Raw genomic sequence first — 12,396 nt, forward strand, 5'->3', positions numbered from 1 at the left:
TTTATACCACCATGGCATCTTATTGTTTTGTAAAGCTCCCCTATACTGTATGTCACTAATAAAGCTTTGTACAAGCTGCATGGTCTGTTTAATATTTTGTATTTCACTTATTAATCTCTGTTTTGGGTGGAGTTCTTTTTTTTTTTTTTTTAAGTTGTTCTCTCAATCCTCTAGGGCTTTAACATCAGTCACACACAAACCAGACTTCTTTCCATGGCCAAGCCAGTTTACCACTCCATTGTCAAGCATTCGCCCAAGAAGCCCATTATAGTCTTTGTCCCATCACGGAAGCAGACCCGGCTCACAGCGATTGATATACTCACCACATGCGCCTCTGACGTACAGCGACAAAGGTATGGTGCATGGAGAGAAGGGATTACTGGGAAGATGCAGCGGTTACTGATTTTTTTTTATTGTCTATTACCGGTTATTTATGTAGCGCACACATATTCCGCTGCGTTTTACAGAGAATATTTGGCCATTCACATCAGTCCCTGCCCCAGTCGAGCTTACAATCTATATTCCCTACCATTTGTACACGCACACACATTCACGCTAGGGTTAATTTTTGTTGGGAGCCAATTAACCTACCAGTATATTTTCTCTTTCATCCACTAGGGGACACTGGAGTCATATACAATAGGGGTGTGAAGCTTGCAACCGGAGGTGTGGCACAATCTAAAAATTAGCATTGTCTGCACAGCCGGCTCCTCCCCCTTCACATCCCTCATCCCTCAGTTTGAAAAATTGTGCCTAAGAGGTAACAGGCACTGAAGGGAGCTCCTAGCTCCGTGAATAATTTTTTTATCTTAATTTATTTTATTTTTATTTCTTTTGTCTTTTAATGACTGGCCCAATCCCTCCTAACTAAAAGGAGGGTGCAGGCTTTACAAGAGGTAAAACAATGCCCAATCCCACCTACATCAAAGGAGGGTGCAGGCTTTACCTAAATATTTTAAGCTATGTCAACCTAATAAAAGGGGGATAAAGGCTATCAGAATGGAGAGACAAGGATCCCAGATAAAGGAATCTGCATCTCTCTATGGAAAATCCAGAGCACAGAGTCAGCATTTACAAGGGCAGTGAGTACTGGTGATTTTATGGATTTCTTCTATTAGGGTACACGCTGCTGCATCCAGGCTCCCTGTAACTTAGGTCCTGGCACACTAGCAGCACAGCTCCCCCGCCGCCTCATCCCTCCCCCCCCCCCCTCCCCCCTCCTCACATCGCGGGCTCAAATACCGCCGCCAGCCCTCCCTGGCATCGGCTCCCAATAGTCAGCTCCCCTGCGCCTCCCCTTCCTCTACAGCGAGGAAGCGCACTGACTTCCTGCCGCACATTAATATAGGAGGGCTGGGGGAGGCTAATCGCGGCTGTCAGCGGAGGCACCCTCGCATACAGCGGGGACGCGCGCGTTGTCCTCCCGCCGCACACATCTCACTCTTCTCTCTCCCACCGGCAGTCAGAGGAAGACGGACGCGCCTGTCAGTTAACGGGGCGCTTAAAGAAGTACGTCCAGCCGCCCGCTCAGATGGTTCCTCGTCCCTTCCCGCCGCCAGCGGAGGGCTGAGGGGGATGACAACGGGTTAATTAAGCACTCAGTAATCTCATATATATATATATATATATATATATATATATATATATATATATATATATATATATATATATATATATATATATAATTAATAAATAATGGTGGCCATTAATAAAGAATAGAGGCGCCAAATGGATCCTCAGGCGTTTTTAACTTTAAAATAGGTAGACTTCCTGGCCAGTTACAGCGCCCTCTGCTGGAGCAATAGGACTCTGCTGCAAAGGATTTTTTCATGTATGATGACAGGCATTTTTATGCTTTAGATTTTCAAGGGACTTCTAAACTAAAGATCCCGATGAAATGATGGGAACGACTGGATCACAACCCCGACCTCAGAACTGAAATACAGTTGAGGGTGTAAGGGTTGCAACGTGGCTGGTGATATTATTATTATTATTATTATTATTATTTTCTCTGACGTCCTAGTGGATGCTGGGGACTCCGTCAGGACCATGGGGATTAGCGGCTCCGCAGGAGACAGGGCACAAAAATAAAGCTTTAGGATCAGGTGGTGTGCACTGGCTCCTCCCCCTATGACCCTCCTCCAAGCCTCAGTTAGGTTTTTGTGCCCGTCCGAGCAGGGTGCAATCTAGGTGGCTCTCCTAAAGAGCTGCTTAGAAAAAGTTTTTAGGTTTTTTTATTTTACAGTGAGTCCTGCTGGCAACAGGCTCACTGCAACGAGGGACTTAGGGGAGAAGAAGTGAACTCACCTGCGTGCAGGATGGATTGGCTTCTTAGGCTACTGGACACCATAGCTCCAGAGGGATCGAACACAGGCCCAGCCATGGAGTCCGGTCCCGGAGCCGCGCCGCCGACCCCCTTGCAGATGCCGAAAAGTGAAGAGGTCCAGAGACCGGCGGCAGAAGACTTTTCAGTCTTCATGAGGTAGCGCACAGCACTGCAGCTGTGCGCCATTGTTGTCACACACTTCACACCAGCGGTCACGGAGGGTGCAGGGCGCTGCAGGGGGCGCCCTGGGCAGCAATGAGAATACCTTGTTCTGGCTAAAAAATACATCACATATAGCCCCTGGGGCTATATGGATGTATTTAACCCCTGCCAGGCCTCACAGACACCGGAGAAGAGCCCGCCGAAATAGGGGGCGGGGCCTATCTCCTCAGCACACAGCGCCATTTTCCTGCTCAGCTCCGCTGCGAGGAAGGCTCCCAGGACTCTCCCCTGCACTGCACTACAGAAACAGGGTAAAACAGAGAGGGGGGGGCACTTTTTTGGCGATTTTTGATATATTAAGCTGCTATAAGGGAGACAACACTTCTATAGGGTTGTTCCTATATATTTATAGCGCTTGGGTGTGTGCTGGCAAACTCTCCCTCTGTCTCCCCAAAGGGCTAGTGGGGTCCTGTCTTCGATAAGAGCATTCCCTGTGTGTCTGCTGTGTGTCGGTACGTATGTGTCGACATGTATGAGGACGATGTTGGTGTGGAGGCGGAGCAATTGCCGGTAATGGTGATGTCACCCCCTAGGGAGTCGACACCGGAATGGATGGCTTTGTTTATGGAATTACGTGATAATGTCAGCACATTACAAAAATCAGTTGACGACATGAGACGGCCGGCAAACCAGTTAGTACCTGTACAGGCGTCTCAGACACCGTCAGGGGCTGTAAAACGCCCTTTACCTCAGTCGGTCGACACAGACCCAGACACGGACACCGAATCTAGTATCGACGGTGAAGAAACAAACGTATTTTCCAGTAGGGCCACACGTTATATGATCACGGCAATGAAGGAGGCTTTGCATATCTCTGATACTGCATGTACCACAAAAAGGGGTATTATGTGGGGTCTGAAAAAACTACCTGTAGTTTTTCCTGAATCAGACGAATTGAATGAAGTGTGGGTTAACCCCGATAGAAAACTGCTAATTTCAAAGAAGTTATTGGCATTATATCCTTTCCCGCCAGAGGTTAGGGCGCGCTGGGAAACACCCCCTAGGGTGGATAAGGCGCTCACACGCTTATCAAAACAAGTGGCGTTACCGTCTCCTGAAACGGCCGCCCTCAAGGATCCAGCGGATAGGAGGCTGGAAACTACCCTGAAAAGTATATACACTCATACTGGTGTTATACTGCGACCAGCCATCGCCTCTGCATGGATGTGCAGTGCTGGGGTGGTTTGGTCGGATTCCCTGACTGAAAATATTGATACCCTAGATAGGGACAGTATTTTATTGACTTTAGAGCAATTAAAGGATGCTTTTCTTTATATGCGAGATGCTCAGAGGGATATTTGCACTCTGGCATCGAGAGTAAGTGCGATGTCCATATCTGCCAGAAGAAGTTTATGGACGCGACAATGGTCAGGTGATGCGGATTCCAAACGGCATATGGAAGTATTGCCGTATAAGGGGGAGGAATTATTTGGGGTCGGTCTATCGGATTTGGTGACCACGGCAACAGCCGGGAAATCCACCTTTTTACCTCAGGTCCCCTCCCAACAGAAAAAGACACCGTCTTTTCAGCCGCAGTCCTTTCGTTCCTATAGGAACAAGCGGGCGAAAGGACAGTCATATTTGCCCCGAGGCAAAGGAAAGGGTAAGAGAGTGCACCAAGCAGCTTCTTCCCAGGAGCAGAAGCCCCCCCCCGGCTTCTGCAAAGCCCTCAGCATGACGTTGGGGCTTTACAAGCGGACTCAGGGGCGGTGGGGGGTCGACTCAAGAATTTCAGCGCACAGTGGGCTCACTCACAGGTGGACCCCTGGATCCTGCAGATAGTATCTCAGGGTTACAGGTTGGAATTCGAGAAGTCTCCCCCTCGCCGGTTCCTAAAGTCTGCTCTGCCAACGTCTCCCTCAGACAGGGCGACGGTATTGGAAGCCATTCACAAGCTGTATTCTCAGCAGGTGATAGTCAAGGTACTAGAGAGGAAAAAAAATAGAAGCGCTCAACACTAACTGACCCTGTGATCCAAAATTAAATCACAACCAAAGTGTCCAAAGGGATTTTTGATATAGTAAAATATATTTATTACAATACAATAAAATTAGCACAATAAACCAGATATATATCTGACATAAAAACCCTTATCCTTACTGAAATTATGTTATCAACAGATATTCTACATTCATATCAGTTACAAGTGTCCGCTAGATGACTAGTAGCAATATAGTTGTAACAATTGTTGCAATAGAGTAACCAAGCTGTTTATTTGGCACTATTGAATATATACTCAGACACAATTGTTAAATGTAGAATTAATTATAGATATGGAATACACTCATAGGCTCTATATACCAGAGCTGTATTCTGACACGTCTCTAAAGTTCCAGGAGCCGATGGCAGGTGATAATGAATAATTAAATTACCTCTCCGGTAAGGCTGGCTGGTCCCGAGCGTCCTCGGGTGAGTCCAGAAAGCCTAGATTGAACTGCAGAGTTAAAAGCACTAACCGTGCTAGCCGGGGTCCCGCTGTTGAGTCTGCTATCCCTGGGCGTGCACCGCCCGTTGCAGTTTGTAGGGAAAAGACAGGTAGATGACGGCTATATTGGAGAGCCTGCTGCAGGAAAATGCACCTTAGTGGAACTCCTCGATCTCCCTGGACTGGCACCGTCCGTTGGAGATGTAGGGGAGAGAGGCTGCTGGTTAACCACTGGTGCTGTGCGGAGATGGAAGTACGGCTTTATCCTGTCCTGGCTGACGCACTGTTTGCTCCCGTGAAAGAATTACCGGAGCCGTGCGGAGAGTATCAGATACAACAATCGGTCAGTGAGGCGTAAGGGGGAGGAGTCCTGACGCGTTTCGTCACGTGACCCGTGACTTTTTCAAAGATGACTCCAATAGCTGTGTGCACTCTACTCTATTTAAGGTATTCATAACAAATTACCCACAGGTTTATTCAATTCAATCAGCACAATCAGTAATTTACCTGTTACAAAATAATCCCTTCAGGACACCTTTGGTTGTTTTAAAACTAATTAAAAAACTATTTATAACGACGGTTAGGTGGAGGCTCTCTCTCTCTCCACAACAACTGTTTGTTAGTACCTATTGCAAGGCACCACATAGAACAGTGTAAGACAATGGCGGAGTTAATTTATACATAAAAGCAAATAGATATAAAAAAATATATATAAAGAAATATATATATATATATATATATATATATAATATTATATTAACAATAAAAATAATAAAGAATGAAATAAAAAGAGATATAATTGCTTTAATAATCATTCAAATTATTCAATTTATTATTATTTTATATTACTATTTTTAATTTATTATCTACATTCCATATTTTACTTTTTCTTATTTTTTATATATATCTTTAATCATTACTCTGGCAGCTGTCAACGGAAATCACAACGTAGATTAAATGTGAAATATATTAGATAAAAATACGTTAGCATAATAAAAATAAAAATAAAGATATAAAGATATAAAAAAATATATTTATATAAAGAATATAAATATAAATAAAAATGAAAATCAAAAATAGAAAATAGAAAAAGGTCACCAATTAAAACTAGAGAAATGAGCGTATAAACTAAGGAGACAGTATGTGCTGGGCCCAATAGTTCTATGGTACTAGTCCTGTTTAAGTACCCATAATTGTGATAAAGTCAATAATCATGGGTAAACCCATTTTAAAAGAGAGGGCTATAGATAGTTGTTCCAACTTCCACACCTTTTCCATGGGTGGAGAGATCAATAATCATTAATAATGCTCTAACGGTCCAATACGATATGATCTGCATAGGGAGCAGCTTCAAGAATAGGGAGAGACCCAAGGTTTCCCTATAATATAAGGGAAATCAGAGAGGACAATGGCGAAGTAATAGATGTGAAGTTGACTAAAAGTGAAGAGAAGAAAAGAAAAGGAGGAGGAGTGGACGGGGAGGTCGAAGTTCTATACGCTATATTATGGATCAATTTCGATATATTCGTTGAGGCCCTCAGGGCTGAGGGTCCGCAACCGGTGTATCCAGAAATTCTCCCTGCGGCATAATCTGCCAAACCTGTCTCCCCCTCTGATTGTAGTACTGATGGTTTCAATACCCACAATTACTAGACCTTTAGGGTCCTAATTATGGGATTGAAAAAAATGCCTTGAGAGCCCATGTTTAAGAAAGCCCTTTAGAATGTTACGCCTGTGTTACCCATGATTATTGACTTTATCACAATTATGGGTACTTAAACAGGACTAGTACCATAGAACTATTGGGCCCAGCACATACTGTCTCCTTAGTTTATACGCTCATTTCTCTAGTTTTAATTGGTGACCTTTTTCTATTTTCTATTTTTGATTTTCATTTTTATTTATATTTATATTCTTTATATAAATATATTTTTTAATATCTTTATATCTTTATTTTTATTTTTATTATGCTAACGTATTTTTATCTAATATATTTCACATTTAATCTACGTTGTGATTTCCGTTGACAGCTGCCAGAGTAATGATTAAAGATATATATAAAAAATAAGATAAAAAGTAAAATATGGAATGTAGATAATAAATTAAAAATAGTAATATAAAATAATAATAAATTGAATAATTTGAATGATTATTAAAGCAATTATATCTCTTTATTTCATTCTTTATTATTTTTATTGTGTTAATATAATATTATATATATATATATATATTTCTTTATATATATTTTTTTATATCTATTTGCTTTTATGTATAAATTAACTCCGCCATTGTCTTACACTGTTCTATGTGGTGCCTTGCAATAGGTACTAACAAACAGTTGTTGTGGAGAGAGAGAGCCTCCACCTAACCGTCGTTATAAATAGTTTTTTAATTAGTTTTAAAACAACCAAAGGTGTCCTGAAGGGATTATTTTGTAACAGGTAAATTACTGATTGTGCTGATTGAATTGAATAAACCTGTGGGTAATTTGTTATGAATACCTTAAATAGAGTGCACACAGCTATTGGAGTCATCTTTGAAAAAGTCACGGGTCACGTGACGAAACGCGTCAGGACTCCTCCCCCTTACGCCTCACTGACCGATTGTTGTATCTGATACTCTCCGCACGGCTCCGGTAATTCTTTCACGGGAGCAAACAGTGCGTCAGCCAGGACAGGATAAAGCCGTACTTCCAACTCCGCACAGCACCAGTGGTTAACCAGCAGCCTCTCTCCCCTACATCTCCAACGGACGGTGCCAGTCCAGGGAGATCGAGGAGTTCCACTAAGGTGCATTTTCCTGCAGCGGGCTCTCCAATATAGCCGTCATCTACCTGTCTTTTCCCTACAAACTGCAACGGGCGGTGCACGCCCAGGGATAGCAGACTCAACAGCGGGACCCCGGCTAGCACGGTTAGTGCTTTTAACTCTGCAGTTCAATCTAGGCTTTCTGGACTCACCCGAGGACGCTCGGGACCAGCCAGCCTTACCGGAGAGGTAATTTAATTATTCATTATCACCTGCCATCGGCTCCTGGAACTTTAGAGACGTGTCAGAATACAGCTCTGGTATATAGAGCCTATGAGTGTATTCCATATCTATAATTAATTCTACATTTAACAATTGTGTCTGAGTATATATTCAATAGTGCCAAATAAACAGCTTGGTTACTCTATTGCAACAATTGTTACAACTATATTGCTACTAGTCATCTAGCTGACACTTGTAACTGATATGAATGTAGAATATCTGTTGATAACATAATTTCAGTGAGGATAAGGGTTTTTATGTCAGATATATATCTGGTTTATTGTGCTAATTTTATTGTATTGTAATAAATATATTTTACTATATCAAAAATCCCTTTGGACACTTTGGTTGTGATTTAATTTTGGATCACAGGGTCAGTTAGTGTTGAGCGCTTCTATTTTTTTTTTCCTCTCTAGTTCATCAGTCTAGGAGTAACACACTACTCCTTATAGAGGCGCACACACTTCTGACACCTGGGATCTTATTTCTAAGCTATCAGCTTTGTAAAAAATTTTATTAAGATAATTGAGACACATTGGCGCAGCAAAAAAATCTCCCATAGTCAAGGTACCCCTCCTACAACAGGGAAAGGGGTATTATTCCACACTATTTGTGGTACCGAAGCCGGACGGCTCGGTAAGACCTATTCTAAATCTGAAATCTTTGAACCTGTACATACAAAAATTCAAGTTCAAGATGGAGTCACTCAGAGCAGTGATAGCGAATCTGGAAGAAGGGGACTTTATGGTGTCCCTGGACATCAAGGATGCTTACCTGCATGTCCCAATTTGCCCTTCACATCAAGGGTACCTCAGGTTCGTGGTGCAAAACTGTCATTATCAGTTTCAGACGCTGCCGTTTGGATTGTCCACGGCACCTCGGGTCTTTACCAAGGTAATGGCCGAAATGATGTTTCTTCTGCGAAGAAAAGGCGTATTAATTATCCCTTACTTGGACGATCTCCTGATAAGGGCAAGGTCCAGGGAACAGCTGGGGGACGTAGTAGCACTAACCCAAGTAGTGCTGCAACAGCACGGGTGGATTCTGAATTTTCCAAAATCTCAATTGACCCCGACGACACGTCTGCTGTTCCTGGGAATGATTCTGGACACGGTTCAGAAAAAGGTGTTTCTTCCGGAGGAGAAAGCCAGGGAGTTATCCGAACTTGTCAGGAACCTCCTAAAACCAGGGAAAGTGTCTGTGCATCAATGCACAAGAGTCCTGGGAAAGATGGTGGCTTCTTACGAAGCGATTCCATTCGGCAGATTCCACGCACGAACTTTTCAGTGGGATCTGCTGGACAAATGGTCCGGATCGCATCTGCAGATGCATCAGCGGATAACCTTATCGCCACGGACAAGGGTGTCTCTTCTGTGGTGGTTGCAGAGTGCTCATCTGTTAGAGGGCCGCAGATTCGGCATACAGGACTGGGTCCTGGTGACCACGGATGCCAGTCTGAGAGGCTGGGGAGCGGTCACACAGGGAAGAAACTTCCAGGGAGTATGGTCAAGCCTGGAGATGTCTCTTCACATAAATATACTGGAGCTAAGAGCGATTTACAATGCTCTAAGCCTGGCAAAACCCCTGCTTCAGGGTCAGCCGGTGTTGATCCAGTCGGACAACATCACGGTAGTTGCCCACGTAAACAGACAGGGCGGCACAAGAAGCAGGAGAGCAATGGCAGAAGCTGCAAGGATTCTTCGCTGGGCGGAAGATCATGTGATAGCACTGTCAGCAGTGTTCATTCCGGGAGTGGACAACTGGGAAGCAGACTTCATCAGCAGACACGATCTACACCCGGGAGAGTGGGGACTTCATCCAGAAGTCTTCCACATGATTGTGAACCGTTGGGAAAAACCAAAGGTGGATATGATGGCGTCTCGCCTCAACAAAAAACTGGACAGGTATTGCGCCAGGTCAAGAGACCCTCAGGCAATAGCTGTGGACGCTCTGGTAACACCGTGGGTGTTCCAGTCAGTGTATGTGTTTCCTCCTCTGCCTCTCATACCAAAAGTACTGAGAATTATACGGCAAAGGGGAGTAAGAACGATACTCGTGGCTCCGGATTGGCCAAGAAGAACTTGGTACCCGGAACTTCAGGAGATGCTCACGGAAGATCCGTGGCCTCTGCCTCTAAGACGGGACCTGCTTCAGCAGGGACCGTGTCTATTCCAAGACTTACCGCGGCTGCGTTTGACGGCATGGCGGTTGAACGCCGAATTCTAAGGGAAAAAGGCATTCCGGAAGAGGTCATTCCTACACTGGTAAAAGCCAGGAAGGAGGTGACTGCACAACATTATCACCGCATTTGGAGAAAATATGTTGCGTGGTGTGAGGCCAGGAAGGCCCCCACGGAGGAATTTCAATTGGGTCGATTCCTACATTTCCTGCAAACAGGATTGTCTATGGGCCTCAAATTGGGGTCCATTAAGGTTCAAATTTCGGCCCTGTCGATTTTCTTCCAGAAAGAATTGGCTTCAGTTCCTGAAGTCCAGACTTTTGTAAAAGGAGTACTACATATACAGCCCCCGGTTGTGCCCCCAGTGGCTCCGTGGGACCTTAATGTAGTTTTGGATTTTCTCAAATCCCATTGGTTTGAGCCACTCAAATCGGTGGATTTGAAATATCTTACATGGAAAGTAACCATGCTACTGGCCCTGGCTTCAGCCAGGAGAGTGTCAGAATTGGCGGCTTTATCGTATAAAAGCCCATATCTGATTTTCCATTCGGACAGGGCAGAACTGCGGACGCGTCCTCATTTTCTGCCTAAGGTGGTGTCAGCGTTTCACCTGAACCAGCCTATTGTGGTGCCTGCGGCTACTAGCGATTTGGAGGATTCCAAGTTGCTGGACGTTGTCAGGGCATTGAAAATATATATTTCAAGGACGGCTGGAGTCAGAAAATCTGACTCGCTGTTTATACTGTATGCACCCAACAAGTTGGGTGTTCCTGCTTCTAAGCAGACGATTGCTCGTTGGATTTGTAGCACAATTCAATTTGCACATTCTGTGGCAGGCCTGCCACAGCCTAAATCTGTCAAGGCCCATTCCACAAGGAAGGTGGGCTCATCCTGGGCGGCTGCCCGAGGGGTCTCGGCATTACAACTCTGCCGAGCAGCTATGTGGTCGGGGGAGAACACGTTTGTAAAATTCTACAAATTTGATACCCTGGCTAAAGAGGACCTGGAGTTCTCTCATTCGGTGCTGCAGAGTCATCCGCACTCTCCCGCCCGTTTGGGAGCTTTGGTATAATCCCCATGGTCCTGACGGAGTCCCCAGCATCCACTAGGACGTCGGAGAAAATAAGATTTTACTTACCGATAAATCTATTTCTCGTAGTCCATAGTGGATGCTGGGCGCCCATCCCAAGTGCGGATTGTCTGCAATACTTGATACTAGTGACCAGTGACGTAACATCCCTCTATACCATCATAAAACATGACCAAGGGACTGACAGTTCCAAACACTTTCTGTCACAAGATGCCACAATACCATTGGCACAGACTGACTTCATAATCAGGGCAATACAATTCATATTGGAGCATAACTATACATGGTTTGAGGACGAATATTACAAACAACAGACAGGGACCGCCATGGGGACCAGGTTCGCACCAAGTTATGCGAATCTTTTCATGAGCAAGTGGGAGGAGGATCACATCTGGAAGGGGCATGACTTTGGGGCGAACCTGGTCCTCTGGCGCAGATACATTGACGATATCATACTTGTATGGAAAGGGACAGAACATGACCTAAATACATTCCCACTATACATCAGCAACAACGATAGAAATTTACAATTCACCACTAAGCACAGCAAGACACAAGCAGTTTTCCTTGACTTAGACATTTACATCAAGGACAATCAGATCCACACCCGCACACATCACAAACAGGTGGACGTCAACAGCTACATTTTATCCACAAGTGGCCACCACCCGAATTGGCTCCAAAGCATCCCGACAGGACAATTTACACGACTAAGAAGAAACTGCACACAAATAGAAGACTACCGTACACAGGGACTAGACCTCAAACAAAAATTTATAGACAAAAATTATGATAAAGAAATTGTACACAAAGCTTACAAAAAATTGGAAAACACAGACAGGAAAGATCTTCTTAAATACAAAGAAAGGGACGAAAAACAAAACAATAAGGACATCTATTTTGTTACACAATACAACACTGGAGCAGGTCAAATAAAACAGAGTATATTAAAACACTGGACGATCCTTATGCAAGATGAAACCCTAGCAAGAATACTACCCTCACAACCCAAAATAGTATACAAGAAAGCCCCAGATCTCAAGGACAAACTTGTACACAACCACATTCCACCAACCAGACCACAACAGACAAAATTACACGGCACAGGGAAGAGGCAGGGATTCC

At 44.2% G+C, this 12,396-nt stretch overlaps 1 protein-coding gene across 1 annotated transcript in view; it reads left to right on the forward strand.

The window, feature by feature from the left end:
• SNRNP200 (small nuclear ribonucleoprotein U5 subunit 200) overlaps positions 1-12,396 on the forward strand; it is a 122,674-nt gene that overhangs the window by 92,263 nt on the left and 18,015 nt on the right. The window contains exon 33 of the mRNA XM_063932018.1: positions 175-353. Coding sequence (XP_063788088.1) covers positions 175-353 — 179 coding nt within the window. The remainder of the gene's footprint in view (positions 1-174; positions 354-12,396) is intronic.

The sequence above is a fragment of the Pseudophryne corroboree genome, chromosome 6 (genome assembly GCF_028390025.1).
Source record: "Pseudophryne corroboree isolate aPseCor3 chromosome 6, aPseCor3.hap2, whole genome shotgun sequence".
In the NCBI taxonomy this organism is placed as follows: Eukaryota; Metazoa; Chordata; class Amphibia; order Anura; family Myobatrachidae; genus Pseudophryne; species Pseudophryne corroboree.